General features: G+C 44.5%; 1 protein-coding gene across 1 annotated transcript in view; it reads left to right on the forward strand.

The window, feature by feature from the left end:
- LOC147668304 (talin-2-like) overlaps nt 1-26,073 on the forward strand; it is a 1,432,932-nt gene that overhangs the window by 829,144 nt on the left and 577,715 nt on the right. Inside the window, exons 6-8 of the mRNA XM_086948621.1 lie at nt 758-934; nt 22,083-22,180; nt 23,314-23,443. Coding sequence (XP_086804747.1) covers nt 799-934; nt 22,083-22,180; nt 23,314-23,443 — 364 coding nt within the window. The 5' untranslated portion in view covers nt 758-798. The remainder of the gene's footprint in view (nt 1-757; nt 935-22,082; nt 22,181-23,313; nt 23,444-26,073) is intronic.

Below are 26,073 nucleotides of genomic sequence, written 5' to 3' on the forward strand. Positions count from 1 at the left end.
CAGTCCCATGCCCCTTTCCCCTGGCTGTGGGCCCCTGCCACCTTTTTCACTAAATTGCATACCACCCATGCTTGTGCTGCTACATAACCCACCACACCGGCAGTTACTGTTTCGAAGGCACACAAAACTCACAGATCACCTCCAGAGTCTCACTTTGTAAAGGTTTTAGGTGTCCCGATCATCCGGCTCGCTCCCAGCCCTGACGAGAGTGCACCTCGTTGTTGTCCCAACTAGATCTGATGCTCTCGAATCACACTGTGGGCCAGAACCTACAGATTGCTGTAATGTACCATACTGTAACAGTTGTAACTCGTATTAAACTGTATTTCTGACAAGTTGTTCAAAAGTAAAAACCTCAAAGAGTAAAAAAAAAAAAAAAAACTCTTAATTGTTACCAAAAGCATTACTGTTGTGCAAATCATGTACATGCCTAAATAAAATGTCTGCTGTTCCATCATGGTGCTTTTGGACTGGAAGGAGTGTGCATACCTCTGCCTTCCCACCTCTGGAAGTAGCCCATCTGTATTTTACCTTGTCCAGTTCAGCTCCTGATACTTTCTTTGTTTAGCATTTTTACACTTATAACCAGATGATTTGATTCTCAGCCATGAGTGGTAACTGGTTTTCAGCTCATTTTGTTTATATTAAGACTGGTTCAATACTTTTGCAAGTTGCATGCAAGTACCAAAAGACATTGGCTCTGTATTTTGCTTATTCTATGGTACCTTTCAGTTCAATTTGTCTCTTCTTTTCCCAGGTGTCACCCAGTTGATAGGAGGGGTCTAATCAGCAGGCACCATGGTGGCCCTGTCTTTAAAGATTTGTGTCCGCCAGGGCAATGTGGTGAAAACTATCCAGTTCGAGCCGTCCACCGCAGTGTATGATGCATGCAGGATGATCCGAGAGCGCGTGCCTGAAGCGCAAACTGGCCAAGGTGGGTAACTCTGTTTTTTCAGTGGTAACTACTGTATGAATCTGACAGACAACAGGGACATTTATGGTGTGTAAATACCTCGTGAAATGTAGCACACCCACATTGATTGTGTTGCCGCGTGGTAAAAGATGTGGTCCTGGGCTGTTATACCATCCACCGTGCTGTCTGCCTCCCAACAGTGTCAGAAGGGCATCATGTGAGCATCATTAGTCCAATGGAATGCAGGTTGTACAGAAGCAGTGATACAGTGTACAAGGTGGTGGAGGTCAAAGCACAGCATCCATCTTGAACATGGAAGGAAGCAAAATACATTGTAAAGCTGCAACTGTTCACGAGCATAACACATGATACACAGGCCTGAAAAGACAACAATAGCATGGCTGCAGCAGCACATATCTAGTAGGCTTGCACCACATGGCTGGTGAGCATAGCTGCAGTTCCATGCGACATCCATGCTATACAAGGATGACAAGAGGACAATATAGTCACATGCTGAAAACTAAGAAACGTGGACATGGCCACAATAGTGCAGGGGTAGAAAGCATACTTCATAGGGCTTAGCTATGACAGAAGAGTCTTTTCAGTGTAGATACAGCATATATTAAGATCTACAAAAAACACTTCCAAAATCTAAAGAAAAGTTTCTAGGACTAGAGCGAGTGCCTGTTTTTAGGGACTTTAATGATAATTTCAGTTTCATACTGAGTCGGCGTCTTCAGAGAGATACACAACCCCTTGTTGGCAAAACAGAAAAGAAACACCGAAATGTTCATCTTATTTTGGGAGCAGGCCTGGACAAAGTCTTGCTTCTTGTGCATCTATCATAGTCATTTGCTGTAGCAAAATATATTAGAGGCATTGTTGTAGTAAGATTGGGTGGGCACCTCGGCATGAAAAATGTGTGGTCGTTTGAAAGCAATTCATTATTAATTCTGCAAGTAGTATAGAGAATCTTTCCCCTATGCTATTAATGCTCAATAATTGAATACCAACAGATATGACTGTAAATATATATATATAGGCGAATTTTAGCTTAAATGAATGTTAGTGCTCAGAGCATGAGAGAATAACATAGTCCGGGAAACTGATTAATGATTTAACTAGTAAACAGTCCAAAAACCGTATATGTTGACGTTTCAATTCCAATAGGGTGAATTCATGTGGTCTTCATCAGGACCAAATGGAGGACAGTGAGACTAACAGCCCTCGTAAAGGAAATTTAGATAAGATTACGATAGCTGCCATTGTAAAGTTTGTACATTTATAGGCAAAAATGCTGGTGTGAGTCAGTAAGTTTCCAGGTGGCAGAAGAGAGTCGATATGAAAATGTGCACAGACGTTCCAAGAACGAGATCAGGAGTAATCCTCAAGAGAGACCAGAGTGGGTGTTAAAAACAGGACATGGATGCGCACAGGTCTCCACTCTGAAACAGTACTCAAATCACCAACGTGCAAAATAGATTAAATAGTGCCCATTTGGGATGTTGGAAGGAGCTCAAGTGAACCGGTTTACTTACACAGGAGTGGCTACCACAACTGTCTTCGACCTGGTCATCAGTAAGTCAAATTACTCCCTCAGGGAGAACTACTGTGATTTAATTTCTACTTCTTTGACATGTATTACACCTGGTCATGGCACCATAGTATTACATTTTATGTAGTACCCTTCAGTTACTTATGTTAATTCTTTATTGTTTCTTACGATTGAAATTAAACCAATTAAAATATTACTGTTGATGGTTATTGCAAAATATCTATATATCTATTGTGTTGCAGAGTGCCAGTATCAAGTGGTACCAGACAGTAGAACACGCCTCACGTATTTTCGAGGTGTAATTAGAGCGTGTTGGTGTCAATATACACCGTGAAGACACCATTGTGACTTTTTGATTGGTGCTACTATTACGTCTCATACTTTCTGAACAGGACGTTTGCGGCAGTTTACTCTGCGCCTTACATAATCCTAGTGCCCGGCTGTGGAAACCTTTTAACTTTCCGTTGATTCTCCTTGATTCGACCTCCGTTTATATTTTTTGTGGTTTCAGTTATTAGCGGTTCTCAGCAAGATAGTTTCACAATACTTGTATCTTAGAACCACTGATGATTAACAGTTTCTGACTTTCCTCAAGCCGTGTACCTTCATTTCCCCTCTATTGGGCTACTTGGATATTGGATCTGCCCGAACCTCATTCCTACAGCTACACTGACACGAATCGACAGATTTTATGCTACAAGAATCTATTTCATCGGCCTTGAAAAAGTCCCAGTACTAATTCATAGTACGGACGAAACACGGCTCGGCTGTCATTTTAACATTTGGATTACCACTTCTAAGAACCAATAAAAGGAAAAGATGACATAAAACATGAACTTTATCCATCCTTTTGTCCTGCACATTACGATTATCTGTGGACTTCATTTGGTTTAACTGTTGTTTAGACTTTTCATCGTATCAGTCTTGTATATATTGGCATCGTAGGATTGTGCTCTCTAGACCATTTTTGCTCACAACTGTCTTCGACTTGGTCATCAGTAAGTCAAATTACTCCCTCAGGGAGAACTGTGATTTAATTTCTACTTCTTTGACATGTATTACACCTGGTCATGGCACCATAGTATTACATTTTATGTAGTACCCTTCAGTTACTTATGTTAATTCTTTATTGTTTCTTACGACTGGAATTAAACCAATTAAAATGTTACTGTTGATGATTATTGCAAAATATCTATTTTTCCGATGCTGTCTGTTGATGTTTGTTATCCAACATTAATTGAAAAGGCAGTAGACTCTGTATACTGCCGCCAGAATATATGAATATGTAATTAAGTACCTTTAGAGAAACTGCATGTCTTTTCAAGTACTCTCCTACACATGTGCCTAGAATTACAGGGTAACCCAATTTTTTTAACAACTTTCTTTTTTGGGTTAACATCAGTCTGGGGTTTACATTTGAGGATGGACACCTTTAGTAACCGCATTTGTAATAATCACGTGCCCTAATCTACCCAAATACCATGGGCTCCCGCGTGCCCAGATGAGTTTAAAAGATAGTGTCAGTTGGGGTGCAGCCGGCTTTTCTCAACCTTGGGCCCGGTGTCACTGCACCTGCTGCGGTAATTATGGGCTGGTCTTGGGGTGGTGGACTTTCTGGTGATATTGTCTCTCTACAAATACAGGGTGCGGGGAATGGATTCCGATGTAGACCAATGGGCCTCTCATTATGGGTAAATCCGTCGGCAAAATTTGAGCAGAATTGTCATGCTACATCTTGAGAGGGTGCTGCCGCAATATTAAAAAACAAAAACAAGTCATACGGACTAGGGCACGTATCCAGGATGTGTGTGCCAATATTGAGGCATCCTTGGTATCATTATACTGAGACTCAGGTTAACAAGATTCAAAGTTTGACATGAGTCACTGCTCTATCAGACATCCAAAAGGCAGAAAAATGTCGTGTTTGAACCTAGGTTTCTTGAACTTTGTAACTTTGCAAAGGAAGAAGCTCAAATGAATATACATAGCTGCTAGCAGAAAGCGCGGGGAACCCTAACATGTATTTATTAATTATTGTGTGCACAGAAGGAACACCTAATCTAAATTAAGGTTCAATCAATCACCTATGGAAGCGGAATGCCCCTTGCAAACAGCTCTGATCAGTTTGGCCATTTTGCACATTTGTCTCTTGAAACACAAATACACTAAATTGTATTCTATTATTTTCTGAAGAAGTGCAAAAGAAAAACCTTTTTTGTTCTGAGGTAGTTGGTGGTATACAACGTAGATCTGCGTATTTTTATTGTTTGTTGGCAAATGGCATCTACTCTGCTTCAAAACCTCTGGCAGAGGGTTTAAGGTTAAAGCGGCATTACTGTTTTGGGCATGTACTAAGCAATTAACTGTACCCCTGCAGGGTACTGTTAATAAAGATGCCTTGCTACTGACCGCATCAGTTGAAGGATTTCATATAACGTTCTCTTGGTGATTTGTAGGTTTCTGGAGATTGGCATTAAGTCTGATAATATTTAAAATAACTTTCTTCACAATGATCAGTATCGGCGCCAGTGAGAGGAATTTGTTTATTTTCTACATAGCAGTCCACAAGTATCAACAAATTAGTGTAGAAGCTGGGTTTCTGTTGCAGCAATCCCCCTCCTCCCTCCCCCTTTTGCCAGACTACTGGTACACTTTGACTTAATGTGCCCTCGTCCCCTGCCAATCAGGTTCCCAGGGCCTGTGTTCTTTCCCAAAACCGTATTTTGGACCCCCGAGTGGCACCTCTCTGGCCACATGTCAGTCTCTTGTCAAAGGTGTACCAAGGGCACTGTGACCAGGGAAGAACTCTAAGGGCCTCAGCACCCATTGTGCCACCCTACGAGACCCTGTACCTTAACACACCCACACTGCCATTGCAGGCTGCATGTTTTGGTGCAGAACAAAGTGAAGAGTCGATATGGCACACATCCCTGTGTGCCATACCTGCAACCCACTGCCCTGGCACAGGTCAGACACCCCTCTAGCTGGGTGCACTGTAGCAGTCGTGAGGGTACAGGAGCATGAGCCCTGTACCCCTACAGAGTCTAGACATTGTAAGTGCCGTAATGCCATTAAGAGTATATGGTGTTAGGAGTTTGCCATTACGAGCTCTACAGCATCATAATGGCTTTTCTGAAAACTGTGAAGTTAGCTATCAAATTCTCAGCACATTAAACGCACACTGATGCCAGTGTGAGATTTAATGAAAAATGCGAAAACCACCAGCCTTTGGTGGGTTTCCTGACAGGTACACATCAGCCTGCCACCACGCGACATGTTTCTGGACCCCTGGGGTGGGAGCCTTCACTCAATGAGCTGTGAAACAAAGCCTTTCCTAGGTGGAGGTGGCCACACCTCCCCCAGGCCAGGAAGAGTCATCCATGGTAGGGGAGCTTCAAAGGGCTTGCCGCCCCTGTATCGCGTCCCCCAGCCTCTCCTACTATCAGGAGCAGGCCCCCTTCTTGTCGCCCCTCCTTTTCGCCAGGAAGACAGGTGGGAAAAATTAGCACAGTCCAGGAGGAGTGCCTACCTTTGCCAACCCGCCCCTCAGGTGGGGCAGGTGAGGTGAAGCCCACTCTTCAATGCCTGCCATTTTGCAGAGGAGACTGCAGAGAAGAACCGACTTGGCCCCAGCCCTACCGGCCCGTCTGCAGTTTCCAGAGATCCTGTGCCAAAAGTCGCCTTGTCCTGCAGCCAGCCACCGCCAGAAACCCTGGGAGGACTGACTACCTTCAACAAAGACTGGATCTGCTGTGAACCGCAGCTCTGTTCAAACCGACACCTGGAACCACCACTGCACCCGACGCCTATGGCCCAAATCCGGGTGGCCCGCTAGTCTCAGCGAGGTCTCCCAGTGCTTCAGAGTCAGAGTCCACCATTTGTTGACCCTTTTCAGGACTCCCAGACGTCACCTGCAGCCTCTGCATGGAGACGCCCCCAACTGCGAGTGGCCCGGTAAGGTGAAATACAACCTCAAAAGACACCCCTGCACCCTGGAGAGTAGAACCCGAGATGCACCTACGTTCCCTAGCCCTCCAACTTACTTGCTCTGCTGTTGGTTTCTCCCGGAAGTCTTTCTGGACCGAGCCTGCAGTCAAAATCCAAAACCGGCAACTCCCATTTAAAAGAACAGTGCACCCGATGCCAAAACAGCACTCTGAACTTGGCCGCCCCTGTGCCGCTCTGGGCGCACTTTGTGTGCTGAACTGGATCCCCCTTTGCAATGAGCTTAAGTCCAAGAGCTTTGCTCCCCCAACCTTGGGGCCTGCTTGTGAGCATCCACCATTCGGAGGCCCCCTATCCCACATTGGATAACTGTGGGCCTCAGTACTCTGCACCCGGCCACCATAGTGGCCTACGGGTAATTACCTACGGGTAATTGTAGCGCTTTAAAAATTGCCAAAAATAAATAAATAAATAAATAGTGCCGCTGAGGGTGTTCAGAGAGTGCATCCTCAACCCTGGGGGAACCCTGGTTCTAACCCCAGAATACCAACTCCCAGAAATAACTACTTACCTGTAAACCGATAACTCTATTTCCTCCCATGGGATTGCATTGACTCTTTTCTTGAAAATTGTTGTGTGAAGTTGGTTTGTATGAAAACTTGAAAAACTGCAAATGTAGTAAAAGTGAATTATTTACCTTTTGTCTAGGAGATGTCTCAGTGTGATATCTTGGCATATAACACTGATTAGCAAAAGTAACTTAAAAATGTATCTAAAAAGTAACATGCACATTAATCTGTACAGTAACTGTAAGTAATTTTGAACTGTTGACTTACCTGTAATTCAACCAACTGCATTTGAACCTGCATTCAACTGTAAATAACTGCATAAGAATTTGCAAAGTATTATTTCACTTACCTGCACCATGCTTGGCTTGGTTCTAGCAATAAAATAACTAAATAATATTTTTTATACAAACAAAATGGTCTGACTTCAGTCTTGGAGTATGTGACATCATTTGCTGCCTGAGTGTGTACTACAAATGCTTAACACTACCCTCTGATAAAGCCTTACTGCTCGCTCACACTACCACAAATAGAGAGTAAGGTGCTTTCTACTTTTACCTCTGCCTACCTTTGGGGTTCTACTGGACTCTGGGCACACTTTATCTCATTTTGGTATAGTATATACAGAGCCAGCTTCCCACAACAAGGACTTATGTTTCATAATTTTTTTTCCCTTTCCCAAGTTTAAAAAAATCCCAGCGATAAAATGTTATGGTCCAAGTGGTAATATACTAAAAATGAGGGATGTTGGCGAGCTTTTTGGATAATACACTCTAACCAGTGTGTGCTTTTTTTCTTTTCAAATGCATTAGGCTTCTAACTTCCTTTAATCACACAAAACAAAGCTCTATATCTAATGACACAAAACATGTCTGCCTTTAACATTCCTAGTCACTAATTAAACCTTTTATTATAATTTGTGCAAAATGATGTTGGTGACACTGCACAGAGTGTCAGATATGGACAGTGCCAAGTGTCTCCTTAAGTGGTCCCAGGTATGTGGGCAAAAAACTATAAACAGTAAAAACAAAAATACAAAAAAAAAACCTCTAAGGAATCTTGTAGCTCTTGTTTTAAGATGAAGATAAACAGTGAGGCGATAGCGAGAAGCCAAACTGCCCTGGCACTAGTGAAGAAAGAGTCCAACAGTAACTGTCCAGTAGAAGTTCCAGTCGCTAAAAGCAAAAATATGGCAACCATTTGGCACATGACGAAGAAGCCTACATTTGATATCCTTTGCCCATATCTAAATTCTGGAATCTTATCCCTGCTCTTCAGTCCTGGCGCTCCATGCAGCTCATTGAACACCACATAGGGTAACTTGGAGACCCCAGTGCAGTCAACACAGCACAGACATCTACCCAATCCACGGGCCTGGGGAACAACACTCCTTCTTCAGGGATTGTATGCGCTCTACTGAGCTCTCAGCACTGGTTCAGTTCTCGGCGTAGAAGTAACAGTCATGATTAAGGCCAGTAAAAAGTTAAAAATGGCTGAAACACTGTTTTACAGCGTCCAAAGATTAGGCCTTTCAAGGTAGGGCTATCTTTTGACACAGTATCAACAATGAAACTAATTTTATATGATTTATGGTGAAATGTTGTAATAATCCACCTGTGTAGGTTGTAAATTGTAAGTAAGTTTTTGATCAATTAGATATTAAAAAGGATATCATATTTATGTTGGTCAGTATTCTTTGTTTAGTACATACAAATTGTTTTAAATATTCTGTAAGAGTGTGGCAACGCATATTCAGGGAGAGAAAAAAGAGAGATTGGATCTTTGGTTTTATAGAAAACATATATTTACAGGTTTAATTTTTCTGAAAGATCAATGGCCTAACAGGCGATATCCTTCCCGTAGTGTTATCGTCACCTAATAAATTATTTATTCTTTCTCTGGGTAGCTTTTTCTCCCCCGCCCACTCTACTCACCTCAGCACAAAATGTTTTCTTGTGCTTCCATTCTTTTTTCCATTCTTTTCCAGAAAAGTGGCCTTTACGAATGTTTTTGATCTTGAACAGACAGTCAGCAGGAATGCTGGAGATTGGTAGTGCTTGGTGTACAAAGTGTTACTTGGAGCTAGTAGAACCAGATCCTTGATGGGAGGGCATGGAAGTCTCTTCACAATGAGAAAGGATATGTTAGTTTAATGTAGAGATCAAGTAGGCATTTGGATTTTTTCCTGGAGGGTGTTTTTTTAATGTTGCTTGCAGAGTATGTAGCAAACTGTGGATAGTATTATAGAGCAACGTTTTCTCATTTCTTTTCAATTTATCTTTTTACTAGTTGATAGTATATGCTCCCACAAATTCTCTTTAATATTGTGTCAAAAGGTCAAATTACCATTTCCCTTGTAGTATTTTAAATTCTATGTAAGCATTGTTTTTAGTGTTTTACATCCTAAGCTAAATTATTGCTCAATAAAATCTGGTATTAATATTGGGCACCATCTTATTGCTTTGGTTGCATTCTTACATGAGTTATTGACAAATACTATTGTGTTAGGGTTTTGTTCAGTATTGTTCGGGTTTGTGATATGAGGCCCCATAAATGCCATCTTTCCACCAATCCAGTACCCAACAAACATAAGTAGCAGTAAAATGGTATTCTTAAATTGTGCATAGGAAACACTTTCATGCATCTCCAAAGGCCAATTTGCGGTCGCAAATGGCCGATTTTTGCGACTCACACCGTTTGCGATCGCAAAAACCTTTGATGCATGTGCCTATAGAACCTGAATCTGTCCATCTTACCAGATTTCCGCCCTGCAGATCGGTACTTAATTTGCTTCAATCATGGCCTCAATCTTTTTACACAAGCCCTCCAGCACTAACCTCACTTCATTCTCTTTCTCAAGGTTGATCTTCTTTAACCCTCCACCTCCACAGGGAACACTCAACTAAATTAAGCTTGCTAACTACCCTGTATCTATCAATTCTTGCTGAGGCCTCTATTCCAGGGTCTCTGACCATTTGGGGATCATTTACATGATGTTGTTTTACCTTTGCATTCCTCGGTTTAACCCCTAAAGTGCTGCGTCGGTGCATTGGCCGACGGCAGCACTACCTCCCCAGTGCTGCGCACGACCATTGGACGTCCATTCAGCACTAGTTTGAATGGACAGCGCAGCACTGGGGAGGGATGTTTACTAGCATCTATGAGGCTAAAGAAAAGTGGGTCCAGATTGTCACCTTCTAATTTTTGACCATGGAGCACAAAGAGGCCCAGTTTCACCCAAGATCGCTACAATCTTTCTGCAGCACTTCTCTTGCGACTCTGTCCTTAATCTCTGCCCACGTAAAGTGCATAAAAGGCTAATGCCTTACAATGCTTGACTAGATTGGTCTAGAAAAATCAACCCCAAGTGCCAACACACAGATGCAAGTCCAGACAGTATCTTTCACCACACGTTTACGTCTCTGGGAGTGTTAAGTTTTTTCCATTCTTCCACTCCCTGTAGGTGCCAATCTGCCTACAAAAGTTATGCTCTCGTCTATTTTTTTTCAAGAATCTTCCCTCACAATGCGTCAAACTACAGCTACACAGAAGCTCTTTTTCACTCTATGCAAGTCTTTTCTTTGACTCTTTACGGTTGTGGAACAGTAGGCTGCACTGTTATCATCAGTTTTATCTTTAAGAAAAACGAGTTACCTCCAATACAGGTTAGAATAGTTTGAGGGACAAGAAGAAAAAGTTACTTACCTTCGGTAAATATAGATCTGTAAGAAACATAGGTTAGTTATAGATCCCTTACCTTAGAATGAGCCCCCAGGTGTCAGAAAGTTTTTCGGCACTAATACCCCTGCGCGTTGAAAGGTGGCGTTGGTAGGCTCCGCATTAGTCGTTGGCGTCGTGGTCGCCAAAATGACGTCGCGATAAGCTACTTAGACGCCGACCTCGCGTGCTGACGTCAGTTCTGTACAGGCTTGTGCAGAGTCTTTTCTCACACGCAAGTTACCATAGAGTTAGAATGGGAACGAAAGAATTAGAAACTACTTCTTTTAGGGCACTTCTGACTGGACTCGATGAAAGTTACTTGAAACCTAGACACTAGGATAGTCAATACCCGCAGGAACACAGGAGTACTCGTGTTACCTCACCCACAGGAAGCGGGTGCATAGGTGTCAAAGTGTGTCGGGTTTCGTCGCTGAATCCTATGGAGCTTCGAAGAAAGATGCTGCAGACGACCAGGAGAGAAGTGTCCGTTGGATCCAAGGGTGGATCAAGGATGAAGAGTACCTGAAAGCAGAGGGGACAGAGTCTGGGTCACTAGCCAGGAACCAGGAAGGGAGCAGGCGATGTCGCGAAGCAATCAGGTGATGTCGTGAAGCTTGTCTCTGCAGCCACGTGGACCAGGAGGCGTCGACGACGACCAGGAGTCAGGCACGGACTGTCCCACGAAGGCTCTCGCTGTCGGCTTGCGGATTGGAGTCAACAACCCTTGGCAAAGGTAACCCACGCAGGAATCGAAGATGGCTTCTTAATCAGAGCAGCAAGGTCTGATGGGCTTCTTCTTTTCAGAGAAGCAAGGGCCAGCCTGGAGCAACCAGACCAGCGGTGTAAATTCAAAAGTTTGGCGTCAAGATGGCCACTAGCCAACGGGCAAGTGATAGGACAGACGCGTCGAGCAGGAGAATGCAGAAGGGCCCCACACAGAACTCGTGGAGTGTGGAGGGCTGATCTTCGGTGCAGTTGGTGCTCGGGGCTGGGGCTTCTCAATCCCCAATGCACAACTTCGAAGGTGCCTCAGAAGTTGCACGGAAAGCAATTCGCTGACTTTTCAAGATGGCCAGTGCCACGTTTCGCGTCGCCTCCACGGGTCTCAGCTTTGCTGGGGCTGTGGATCAGGCTGAAGGAAGTCTGGAAGTCCTGGTGTTGTCAGGCTCTGTGCTCGGGCTCTGACGGGAGCGCCGACAAAGCAAGCCGTTGATCGCTGTATGGTGCCTGCTTGTGAAGGGTGGTCACTCCTTGACCACTAGGGAGATTCTTCAGTCTTCTATCTTCAAGTAGAACGTTGAAGGTCCAGAGTTTCGTTTCAAGTTTCAGTCAGGATTAATCTAAAGTCTTGGGACTGTGCTCCTATCTATATACCAAATCTAGGGGCTGGATTACCTGCTAGGTCCCTCCTATGGGTGGGACCAGGGAAGGGGGTTGTTACACCCCTTTCCCTTTGTCCAGTTTCACGCCAGAGCTGGGGCTGGAGTGCCCCAGCACCGGTTTGAAGTGGACTATGCATGGGACACCTTGTGTGCCCCAGGCAGTGTCTCATTTCTTTCAGCCCTCCCTGCCCCAATACACAAGAGCCTGTCTGGGGTGGTGCTAGCACCTCCCAAGACAGGAAACCTATTGTCCAAGCCTCCCTCGCTGGAAGGACTCTCAGCAGCAGGAGGTCAGACTCGTGTCTGTGGCAGCAGCATCCATTTTGTGATGCTGAAGCTCTGGTTAACTTTAACCGGGATTAGTAGGAACAACATGTCTTCTGCCTCTAGAAGGGTGGAATGCTACCCCCGTCGCCAGAACTGGCGAGGGGGTAGTATTCCAAAGCGTATGACACCTTACACGACATGTTTTGAGAAAGCCAAACTAGAGTTAGCATTTAACCGCGAGGTTCATAATGCACTTAAGAGTATATGGTATGGCTATATCCTAACACAGCTATAAGGACATGGTTCCGAAAGCTGCAGACATGCTCAGATCATGCTAGAGCACCATCTCACATGAAACCAAGCACTCCTGGATTGATTAGGCCTGCCATAGTAGTGACTTATAGGTGTATATGTGTCTAGATATAAGGTTAGATATAGGAATACTATATCTAAGCAAGGGGTCATTACACGACCTTGCCCCAGCTGAGTGATCAGCCAGTTGTGTCAATGGGAGTGGCCAGCCAGGGGTGGAATAATACATGCTGCAGCCCCTGGTAGGCCTTGGATGCACCTATGCCCTGGGTACCTATAGTACACTGTACAGGAGCTCATAAGGTGACCCAATGTCCAATTGGTAATGTACCTAAAGTACATTGTAGTGAATTTAGGGAGAGCACAGCTGGGCTGTGGGTCTGATTAGCAGGCCCACAGCCACATTAAGTCGAAAACCAGTGAAGCAAAAAGTAAAAAGTGGGGTGACCATGGGAAAGCAGACCCTACTCTCCTACAGTCATCCTGACCGAAACCCGGGACAGAGGCTGAAAGATCGGAATCGCTGTTCAGGAGGATAGACCCGAAACTGTGTCGTGTCCAGAACCGCTCGGATGAAGAGGAGCATCTGAGAGGGAGGCAAGTGTGACTTCGGCACGTTGATAAAGAACCCCCGCGAATGCAGGAGGTTGGCCGTAGTCTGGAGGTGGGAGACAACAGCATGGGGCGAGCCCGCCTTCAACAGCCAGGCGTCGAGATAGGGGAAGACTGGAACCCCTGATTTGCGCAGATGAGCTTCGGCCATCGCCATCACTTTCGTGAACACCCGAGGGGCACTGGTAAGGCCAAAGGGGAGCACAGTAATCTGAAAGTGCTTGTGGCCTACCGTGAACCGTAGGTAATGCCAGTGGGCCGGCAGGACGGGGATGTGAAAGTAAGTGTCCTGCAAGTCCAATGCTACCAGCCAGTCTCCAGGGTCGAATGCAGACAGGACCTGAGTTAGGGTCAACATTGTGAACTTCTCCTTCCGGAGGAAGCGTTTGATGTCCCTAAGATCCAAGATAGGATGCAGGCCTTTGTCCTTCTTGGGCACCAGAAATTAGTAGGAATAACAACCACGACCTACTTCTGGGACAGGAACTCGGTTGATGGCACCCTTGGCCAAGAGTGCCGAAACTTTCTGTTGGAGAAGGCCAGATGATCCTCCGACATGCAATGGTACTGAGGTGGCATGGATGGAGGGGTAGTCTGGAAGGGGATGGAGTAGGCCCTTGGGACAATTTGCAAAACCCACCTGTCCGACGTGATGGTGCACCAGTGGGGGAGGTGATGGCGAATCCTACCACCCACTGGCGATTAGTGGCCCTGAAAGGTCGTACTAGGAGGGTTTGGAGGCTGCAGCAGAGTGGGTTGTGGTGGACTGGCCCGCCCACTGGTACTCACGTCCCCGGTCGCGCAAGGGCTGAATAGCTTGTGTTGGAATGTTGCTCAGGGTGGGACGTGGTGCGGCACCCCTTCCATAGCCACGAAAGGGGCGAAAAGGAGACTGAGCAGGGCAGGTGGTAGAGCGGCCCAAGGACCTGACCGTAGACCAAGAGTCCTTAAAGTGCTCTAGCGCATTGTCTGCCTTGTCGCCGAAAAAGCCACGGCCAAAGAGTGGATTGGACAACCCCTGAAAAAACAGTTGACCTTAACCAGGAGTAGCGTCGAAGGGATACCAACATGGAAATCGTCCTGCCTGGTGAGTCAGCGGTACCCAGCCCACAGCGGATGGTAAACTTTGCTGTGTATCTCCCCTCAGCAACTGCACGGGAGAGCACGGCCCGGGCCTCCTCCAGGCACTGAGGCAGCACCTGCGCCACCATATCCCACACAGAGTGGGTATAACAGCCACACAGACATGTGGTGTTTACCAATCGCAGTCCCAAGCTGAAGGAAGAAAACATCTTCCCAAGAGTGTCCAGTGTTTTGGATTCCCTATCAGGTGGTGCGTTAATGAATGCACCATTGCAGGTAGAAGCTTGGACCACCCGCTCTCAGGGGTGGGGTGTTGGGAGAGGAAAGATGGGTCGCCCGGAGCCGGGCGGTGGCGTTGGGCAATACATCCTAGCCACAGTAGGAGGAGACAACATGCTATGGTCTGTTGAGGAATCCAGACCACTGGCTTCCCAAGTTTCTTTCTCCAGTCCGGGTCAGAGCCTAACTGGTCAGTTAGAGTGTCTCCAGACTCCTCCCTGTTCTCCTCACCCTCCTCTGGCTGCCAATCTGGTCTAAAAGACAAGGGCACATTAGTACCTGTCGGCGCCGGGTCTGGTGTCGGTTGATGCCAGTTCGGATCTGCGTCTACTTCGAGGTGGAGGGCGGAGTCGACGTTAGCTGGGGATACAGCTGACGCCCACTGCAGATGTAGTGCAGTTGAAATCGATGTCGGGGGAGGTGTCACAAGTCCAACCGGCGCTGATATGGATCCAGGCCTGGCTCTAAGGGGACCCTCTGGGGCCGGGGCTGTAGCAGCCTGTATCGAAGGCCCAGGGCCCCAGGCCGATACGCGGGCCCGAAGGCGTGCCAGCGGAGTCGTACTGCCCAAAGATGGCATGCATCGCTATGTAAAATTGACGAAGCTGGGCAGGGGTCGCTCCGGGTCCCGGGAAGGGAGGGAAAGCTGGAGTCGACACTTTGGGCTCCGCACATGGAGAGGCACCACCTGCATCCTTCGTCGCGTCAGCCGACGGAAGGGGAGAAGTCGAAGAGCGGCGATGCTTCTTTGACTTCTTCTTGTGCTTCATCTTACCTGACCCTGAGTGTGAAGACTTGGAAGAAGAATGATGATGGTGGCTCTGCAACCGGTCCCTCGACTTGCCACGCGACCTGGACCTCGAACAGAGTAGAGCCGACTACCAGGCCTCAAGAAGCTTTCGGGACCGCTCCCACAAAGACTTCGGATTCATGGTCCGGCAGTCTGAGCACAACTTGGGGTCCTGGTCACCCTCCAGGCAACACAGGCACACGCGGTGCGGATCCGTCACCAACAACAGTTGGCTACAGGAACCGCAAGCCTTGAAGTCGGGCTTCCATGACGGAGTCGAAGACTCCAAAACGGTGTAGACAAAAGTCAGCATAAATGTCAAAAAGTGAGATACTGCTCTCTCCGGATTTGCGCTGGCTGGGGTGGAAAAATAAAGACCCGACATCAGCGCGCAAGGCAGCGTCTTAGTAGCTACTTCGACGACATCCTGGCAAACATGACACCAACGACGAATGCGAAGTCAACCGACTCCACGTTTTGACGTGCAGGGGTACTGCTGACAAAAAACTTTCTGGATCCACTCTGACGCCTGGGGATAATTCTAAGGTAAGGAATCTATAACTAACTGCTTCTTTCAGATATCACATTTTTTGCTTAGTTTGATTTTAATTTGCCTGAAAGATTGCCCTTAGTTCATCGGCGGAAGGAGAAGCCTTGGGCTGTGAAGTCTGCCATGGTTGGGGTCAAGCTATGCCAATATATTTTGTCAATTTTAGCGCATCTGTGTCTTTACAGACGCGGCCGGACTATATAAGAATGAGTCGAGTTTTGGTGCCAAAAGGTACAGCCTGGCCCAAAGTGTTAAGTCAGTCCCACTGTTAATGAGGTATCAAGGGACCCAACACATATTCAGAAAAGATAGCCGAGAACACATGCGTAGTTGTAAAGAGTGTAAATAATTCAACGGGTGTGTCCATAGATGTCGGTATTCTCAAATGATTTAGTTGTTCCAGACACAGGCTAACAGCCAACACGTGTTTCGTCTGTTGGACTTTATGAAGGCTTCTGGTAGACCTGGGTTTACATCATACATGTACTTGGCTTGGGTGTTATCAGAACCAGGTGATCGCTTGTTCTCAAATTGTTTATGGCAATTTGTGCTGATACTGAAAAATAAAATTGGTGTTGCCATACCCAAACAAGTTTAGTAGCTGGATGATCCGAGAAAATTTGATCTTTGAATCATAAAAACATCAACAAGGAGTCATTACAACACAATGATATGGTAACAGTAGTAATGGGTCAAAAAGTACACAGGACGCACACAGTAATTCTGGGGGTAGATTTATGGATTGCAAAGGCAGGAGTGTTGTGGCCTGGGGCCAAAGATATGGTGGGCTTCGAAAATAAATGAAGGGGGTGGGGGTGGTAACTGTTTAATCCGATATAAAAAAAAATGTAAATATTACCAAATTAATAATAACATATTTTTCATGTATTTGTTATTTCATCTTATCTTTGGGATATAATTATTGGCCAACAAAAACATATCTTGGAACACTATTAAGGGCAATGCCTAATGATGTTTTTAGTCACATTAAAAGGTGGATGAAACTAGCACATATCAGGCCAACCCACCTTAATATTTCACACCAAATTTAGGTGTCACAGAACATAGTTTTCCTGATGGTGGATCCACTCCTGGCTCTGATCAGGGGAAGTCCATTGCGTGTACTCTTTCTAGTGTCCATAAAATACCAATCCGTTTGGGCTTCACCATTCAGAACAGAATGGTTAATTCTTAATATTATTGTCATTTTGACACCCTTGCACCCTTGAAATTGCATGAGCAATTTGCGAGTACCTACTGGTACTCGTAAATTTCGCATGCAATTTCCCATTCATTCCTACGGGCCTGTAGACCCATAGGAATTAATGGGAAGGCGTTCCTTAATTGCGAGTCGCAATTTGCGAGTCGCAATTAAGGAATGTTTAGAAATCACTATTTTTATAGTGATTCCTACATGCATAGGCTTTTGCAATTCCTTAATTGCGATTCCTTAATAATTGCAATTAAGGAATCGCAAAAGCCGACCTTTATGCATGTGCCAGTTAGTGCTCTGGGTGAGAAGCACATAACACAATGACTGAGGGAGTCCATGGATGTAGATGGAGGAGAACGTTATCAGGGCAGCTATAGGTTAAAGCAGAGTGCAGCCAAAGATACACAGCACGTGAGAGAAATCCAGGCCATATTGTACATTTTACCAAACAGAGGCATACAGCCAGAGGGAGGCAAATAGAAATAAATGCGTAGGCTTATGGAAAGGAAGGGACTGCTGTTCCCTGAAACAATGTGTAATTGAAACAGGCTAAATAGTTTAAAAAGGAATTTGTGTTGCAACTTTTTTAGGCTGACTGGCCACGCCCAGGATGAGGTTTGCTAGCTGTAATACTTTTTGTTTGACCTAAAAACAACAACAAACATATGAAAACTACACAAGGGAAGAACTTTGGGACGTTGTAGGGAAACAGAGGACCAAGAAGAAGTTGGGTGGGTAGGTGGACCAAAACACCAACACGTGTGAATCACCAAGCACCAGAGCCGGCTTATTCAAAAGGACGTGTGCGGCATGAGGATAATGCTGTCTCTTATTACTGAAAAGTGTACAAATAGCTTGTATGCATCCTTCTGCAAGCGTAGAGTTTTTATGTGTATTGTGATGTTTGAGTAAGAAACATAATCACAAATCGAAGCAAAAGAATTATGATGTGGTGAGGGCTCACAATAATCATCCTAGTAGTTTGGGAGCTATCGCCATGCAAATCCATCCCATTCTAATAAAGTGTATTGAGAAGCCGCGGGTTGACCGCATGAGGGCCTTTAATGGGAGAGAAAATACATTACGTCACTAAGTTTACTTCTTTTATCAGGCTGGAAATTGAACCCATGCCTATCATTCAACTGTACTAATACTTTAGTTTATGATCTGCTGCTCAAGGACAGCCAGTGCATAAATGTAATAAGCGTAATGTGTTTGACATTTATATATCAATCATCTAATAACAGAGCTTTTGTTCTTGGCAGACCCCTGCTGTGCATTCTCAGGAGTCGCTGGTTTCCTTCACATTAGTTCTCCATTACGTTGTAAAAGAGATATTGTGTTTCTTGTTTGACTACAAACTGTAGTGTGCACACATGTCTGAACGTAATTGTGCAGGCATACTTATACACATTCGTTTTTTATATGCACATGCATGAGTCTGTGCGTGCATGTTCATTCCTACATGTGTGATTATTTCTTCATGCAGGTTTAGAAAGTTAAATCATTGTGACCTTATGTACAGGAATAACTGATAATTTAATTCAAAGGTATAATGTGCAATGACAATAAAACAGTCCATGGCATGTTCTGAATGTTTGTAAAACATGCACAAGCTTTTTTCTAAAGTAGTTTAGTTTTAATACCCCAAATAATTAGTTTCAGTGTTAATTAAACTTTGTTTCAGCAATCCTTTGTCAGGATGAAGGTGGCATGGTCCCCACGAGCCTCCTATTTTCTCATATCTTAATAGTCCCCTGTTAAGACTGGTCCACATTAAATGTCCCACTTGCATGTATTAATGTTCCTTAATGTGAACCCCATTGTTACTTTAAAACTTCATTCGTGGAAATCTGGCGGTGCCTGGATAAACCAATGGCTCCCTTGTTCATTTCAGTATGGGATCGCTTACATGTGGATAAGTATTAGACTGGCCTTATATCAATCTTATGATTTCTCTACTATATCATAGCTTACACTCTTCCTCTTTTTTATTAGTAGGATTTGTGAGGGCTGGATCTTTTACATTGACGTAAATACTGTTTTAGACAATGGTATAAGTAGGCCCTATCATGTTATCCTAGTATATCGGGGCAGACATAGGTCTTGTCCAGAGCAGCCCCTTTTTTCATTAATTGCATTGGTACCTGAGAATCTGCAGTTGCAGTACTCACACGTTAAACCAAAGAGGACGTGACGTGGCAGAAGTCCAGTCTTAGTCTCGCTTTGTTTCTGGAATTAAACCTGAACAGCATAGATGAGTGTGTATTGTTGAAAGGGCGAACCATTGGATTTGATCACCTGCCAATGGGTTATGGATAATTGTGGTCTGGTCAGCTATACCTATCGTTTAGCAATATTGCCATTGCTAGTCCTATTCTGTGTCTAAGGTCTGATGGAATGGATTTTTCTTACACCTTCTCTGGTTACTGATTGAGTTTCTCTATTTTGGGTTGTGTATTTCAAATTGTATTCATTATGGGTTCAGGAAGAATATCAAATGGGGACAAAAGAACAAAAAACATGAACATGTAACGTTGGTTGTTTGCGCCGTGTCCCTCAATGTCTTTGAACAGTATGCATGAGTGGTGTGATTAAATGTGCAAGTAGCCTCACTCTTTGCAGTGGAACGACTAGCATGGTGTCAGGGCAGTGATTCTGACAGTCACTATAAAAACGTTTTTAGGGTTTCTGTCACTAGATTTCACCACAAAAAAATATGATTTAATGGGTAGCACAACATGAGCACAGACTACCTTTGAGTTATTTGTTTTGTTCCATAAAGGCAGGTGTGGGGACCTTTTAAGTCATATTTTAGAGTCACTCCTGACCTCAGAGCCTTGCCCAGATATGATGCAATATTGAACAAGGCTAGTTGTAATAATCTTGTTTTCTTTGGTTTGATATTCCTTTGACTTTTACATTCAGTGGTATGCAAAATTGAGTACCTCCTAACACAGTAGAGGCAACTGCTCATAATTCATAAGTAAAAAGCAATGTGCTAAGCAATCAACAAAAATAATTGACCTATCTCCACAACACTGGACCAGCGTACCTCAACGAATGACTCACCTACACCCGAACCGCCAGCTTCGCTCCGCTGACCTCGCCCTCGCCACCGTACCCGCTGAGCAACCGCCAGCGGCAGATCGTTCCCCCACCTCGCCGCAAAAACCGGGAACACCCTCCCCATCCGCCTACGACAGATCCAGGACCTGCTGGCCTTCAGGAGCCTCCTCAAGACCTGGCTGTTCGAGCAGAGCCCCCTCCTCCCCAGCACCTTGAGACCCTCACAGGTGAGTTGTGCACTCTACAAATGCACCGATTGATTGATTGAAGATGCCAAATTCACATGGAGATGAGTTTGAATGGCTGAACACCGCCCCAGATGCAGCAACATACTCAGTGAATTGTGCAATAAAGATCCGAAGGACACTCCCCACCTGTCTTATGGGACCCTTCGAGAACGTGTGTAACTAAGTGACATATAAACCAGGACCGATTGCAGAAAAACCTTTCCTTCAAAACTTGGGATAGAATATTAGAGTTGCCTGGCTCTGAAGAAGCCCATAACTACCGAGACGAACCTGTGAAGATATTTTCCCGTTCCGCTCGCGATCTACACAAAACAAGAACATCGCTCCGTCTGGACTAATTAGCCAGCGCGATTGAACTCCGATTAACGTTGGGTCACATACTTCCAGTTTGAGACCTCTCCATTGACCATTCGATCATCTGACACGGTCCCCTTTAAACACCATAAGGGAGTTGTTTACAGCATTGAAATCAAACATCGTCCTGATGATGGTCTTATTGATTGATACAACAAAGACCGAAACGTCGACATCCTGCTATCATCTCCTCTAATGCTGTCATTTGACGCCAACCTACAACCACTTGTTAATGTTTAATTTGGGTTGTTTGTTTGAACTAACTGGAGCTGATACTCAATGTTATGAACCATAGAAAAAACATTGTCTTTCTTCGTTCATGACTTTTCTTGCTTTAATTAATTTGTGTTTTCACATCCCTTGTCATTTTTACAAAGTAAAGATTTGATTCAAAACAAATATCCCTTCTTTTGCTCTGTTTTATCTTCACCTTCCATGCATTTATGCTGTGTTTAAAGCAAATCTGATATCCTTTGGATACTTAAGAGTGAGAAATTGTGGCACCACTCATTGACTAAGAGAATATTTTTTTAAATAAGTCCCTTGTAGCACCTTATGTTCTGAACCATAACTGGGTGCAACGCGTTGGCTGCATAGAACTATTCTTCTATTGTAAATGAAGAAATTATGGGAATAAAAAGAAATCAAAGGTTATGAAAAAGGCCTCTCGATTTATCTATTTGTTATTGATTGCTTAGCACATTGCTTTTTACTCATGAATTTTGTGTAGTTCCTCTCTACTGTTTTAGATGCTTGGTTATGAATGGCATATTTTGGTGATTAGCCATTTGAGGTGGGCAACAATTAGTTTTGTAATCCAAAAAAGTCTATAACACATGTAGTAGTGTGGTACACGAGTCCCCTGGCCGCCAAAAATGTCGTCCCTCTATTTTCTGGAAATTATTCTATTGTAGCCCGTGCAACGTCTAGAATTTTCACTTGAAGACAAAGTTATCCAAAATCTGACAGACTTTGTGGAGTTGGAAAGATGTTAGCGAACTTTATGACCTCTGCAGGACTTAGCAACTAAAATTATACATTTAAACAAATGATCATAATACCCCCTAGTTTTCAAAACTATATTTATGAGGAAGTTGTGGTCAAATTAAGAATGATTCTTTACTCATTCATCGTTATCAATTTTTAACATTACCTATACTTTAATTTGGTGTGTCGTACTCTTTTTTTGGATTGTAACACACACTTCTTTCCTCTCTTACACAGCTTTTGACTATGGGTTGTTTTTGTCCGATGAAGATCCTCGGAAGGGTATATGGCTGGAAGCTGGAAGAACACTGGATTATTACATGTTACGGAATGGGGTAGGAATATTCCTATCAACATCAAGTTCATCAAGGTCATAAAGTGATAAAATGTAGTGTGCGCTTTTCAACTTTGTACTTAAGTATTCTCCTACAATAGATGATTCAAGCGTCTTAATTGGTTAGTGCATGTCAATAAAATCTAAATCCTCTAAGAGGATGGTTTCTCTTACTTATACAGTGGTCACATCAGCACACCTACTCTCGAGTGACATAATGGCCCTCACATATGAAGCTGGGGATGAAAAGGAGCTCACTTGGACTTGTGGAGGACAAAATGTAACAATCTTTCAAACTCTTGGGGTAGAGGTTTTACCAGTGCGTCTAGTACCAAGAAGTTTCATATTGTGGTCAGAAGGCAAGAGCTGCACCTTGCAGCAGGTCGACAGTTTATCCGAAGATGATTACATGAAGGAGCATTCAGAAGGGTTGCAACTGTTTGGGAAGAGAAGCACAGAGATTAGCTGAAGAGTGAAACTATCAAGAGCTTTGCCTGCCTGTGTGTGGATGCCTGCCTTAGAGGATTCATATACCTGGCATGTTTTCTCACAAACTGCCCCGTTACATCTTCCGCCTTCAGAACTTCAGAACCTGGCAAGTGAGGCAAATGATACAGTCTTTCCGTTTGTGTGTAGAGTAATCCATGCATCTTTAACTTCAGGTCCTGAGCTTTGTATCACTACAGGATAGAGGTTACTGGTAATGAAACCTATAAATACCGTTGACCCCCACTGCGTAGTTGTGGGGCTATGTCTTGTCAAAGGCAAGAATTGAAAAGCTTTATTGGAAATTCTGAGGTGGGCAAGATACACGATGAGTAGGTTATAGCAGTGTGGGAGTTCATTTTGGAAGGGCGCAATAGAATGGGAGACATACTGTAACGCATCAAAGAGATCTTCAGAAAGCACGGACTGCAGTAGAGTCAGAAGTATGTCCTAAGACCCAGATTCTGTTCCATCCCCATATGTCTCTGAGGCATGTCTAGCTCCCGAGAGACCATTCTGCCTCAGTGGGAAGTTATTTTTGACTGAAAAGTGTGTCATGTCTTGTTGCTCTGTGTTTTATTTATAGAAAAATATGTGGATAGTATCTAGAAATGTATACGGTATATTAATATTTGTCTTGTGTTCTAGGATATCTTGGAATACAAAAAGAAGCAGCGACCTCAGAAAATTAGGATGCTGGATGGAGCAGCGAAAACCATCATGGTGGATGACTCTAAAACTGTTGGAGAATTGCTGGTCACCATTTGCAGCAGAATAGGTGAGTTTGAAGTGGAATGCACTGGAAGCCATTAGGATCTTTCACAATGTCACTCGCTATCATTTGCTAAGATTCACACTTCAGTCGCATTATATATTAAGAGTTTAAATTGGATTGATCTTTTGACTCTATTGAGCATTCTGCATGGACTTTTCACAACACCATAAGTGAGCAACAGGATTTCTTATGCAGAGTTTGTAAAGTACTGAAGGGATGGCAAATGTTGTAGGGGTCCCAACATAACCACCAACAAGAAACGCACTGAACTCAACTCTGGGACCACTCCCCGATAAACTCTCACTCCGCTCCTACCCACTATCAGAGCAGCACTTCCATCATGTCCTTTTTCATATGAAAAACAATGCATATGTCTTTGATTTAAACTTTCTCTCCACAGTACTCCGTTTTAGGTCCACCTGAAATAGGTTTCTTTCCGACACCCGCCTCCAGCATTCATACTTCCTCTGTCTTCCCATGCACTCTGCCCTACCTGCCTTTTTCACTCCTCAAATCCCTTGGAGATCATGCCCACAATTAATTCACCCAACTTCTCCATTAATCGATTCATTACTTCTAGTGAGTGCTTGGAATAGGAATTCTGGAGTGTGCATACTCGCTATACTTGAGTACCCATTGCTTAAGAGAAGTGCTGCTGCTTTTCCATTAAAAATATTACACCAGTGCTGAGAAGTGGTGATACATAACTTCATGTTTAAAGTGCTGCTTCCAGCCTCTAGGGTTCACCCCGAGAGTCCAGCCCTGTCTCGCCACTCCGTTCAGTCACTTCCTTGGTTCAAGGACCAGCTCATAATGCATTAAATGTGACCCAGCTGCTGCATCTCTTCTGTCTCTGCTCGGCTGGGTGCAGTTCGGATGCCCAGTTGTCTACATAATGCTGTCTTCATGAGCTGAGATCAGCTTTGATATTGGTGTTTGTCAGGGTGAGATTTCTTGTGCTTTGTTGAACAAAACAGTGGAGGTGGGTGGTTTCCTTCTCCAAAATGTTTGAGATTGAATGGGAGCTCTCAGACGAACGTGTGGTTTTCTGGCGGTTTAGAGTATGCTAGCGCCTTCGTCTTTACTAGGTGCAGTTTGGCCCCTTCCTTTCCATGGGAGAGTAGAGGGGGCACAGACACAGAAGAGGGCTGATGCCTGAGGCTTTTCCTCATGTCTGCACTGACCTGCACACATATTTGGAACAAAAGGCATTCATGGAATGACAACGAAAGTATACCTTATATGTCAGGGCAGTGGTAGTGCACTTGCCATATTGTATGCATGAATACAAAAATCAATAAACTCTGCCTCATAATAGCCTTTTGATGTAGGAGTGAGTGCAATACAAGGGTGTTCGATCGTCCTGAGTTTTTACGGAAGCATTGACGCTCATTTATCTGCACCTGTTGCTAGTTTCTTGAAAAGGTTCCACAAGAGAAAGTATTGTCCATCCTCGTTCGACAGTCCTCAACCTTTAGCTGCATACTAGTGTTTTGATGAAAATGCCTCATGACCAGTGCTCTTGAGTAGCCTCACAGCATGTTGGGGTATCTTACAGATCAGTTATTTCATCACATGGAACAATGTCTTGCTGTCTAATTAAATATTTTAGTTTTTCACTGTTTTATCACTCCAGGTGCTCACTGTGACCAGCACAGGAGAAGGTTATTTCCCAGCTCACTCTCCACACAGTGTGAATCCAAGGTGGCTCCAAAATCCATGTCTCTAACATCTACTAAGAGGTTTAAAAAGCAACACAGCTCACTTTACCCCTTTTCCACATGGAAGCCCCACTGAAATCATTTTACGTACCTCTCCATGGACACCTTTGTAGGACTTGTGCTTCATGTCTTCCTTGGTCTTGCTATCCAAGGGGCCTAGGGAATTGCACAGGGGTAGGGCAATCTTGGCCTCAATAACCATGCATTGGGTGTCATAGGCACAGGTTGGCTTCTATGATCTGGTCCATACAAACAAGTGAGGCCTCTGAGAAGGTTCTTGGAACCTAAACCTGGCATGTAACCACAGTCCCTACAGAGACTTGGCAGCCTGGGGTCAACAAATGAGTAATGGCAGAGAATCCCGGTTAATTCAGATAGCACAGCCTGTCTGCCTCTCACCCACCAGAGGACTGCTGTGGGGAGGGTAAAAGGTGGCATGCTGGGGCAACCAGCCTCATGCGTGGTTTGCCTGCTACGTCTCCAGCAGACAGCACATGCAGTATTGCTATATTCCTGCTGACAGCTACAACAAACTGCTGAAAGGGGAAAAGAGACCGGCCACAGTGGTCTAATGCCCACTTCAAGAAGAAGGGCAGGGGAGATTTCCTTTTCGATTTGGTGGGGTCGGGCGTGAATAGTGTATTGCTCCTCCAGTCGAATGCATGGTCCCTTTTGTAGCAACATGTAGTAGCAAATAAAAAACCTAATATTAGAACTTCAGATGTCAAACATGCAGTTTAATAGCTGTTCCTGAAAGATTGCATTTTACATTCATGCCCTGCTGGACTTCCTGTGTTTTCTATTCCGACTTCCTGGCCTTTCTTCTGCTCTGTGGGAGATCTCCTGCCTGCTAGGGCAATGCTTATGAACACAGCAGCCTGTGCATGGAAACAGCTAGTTATGTGGGATGGG

The sequence above is a fragment of the Lissotriton vulgaris genome, unplaced genomic scaffold, assembly GCF_964263255.1.
Source record: "Lissotriton vulgaris unplaced genomic scaffold, aLisVul1.2 SCAFFOLD_325, whole genome shotgun sequence".
In the NCBI taxonomy this organism is placed as follows: Eukaryota; Metazoa; Chordata; class Amphibia; order Caudata; family Salamandridae; genus Lissotriton; species Lissotriton vulgaris.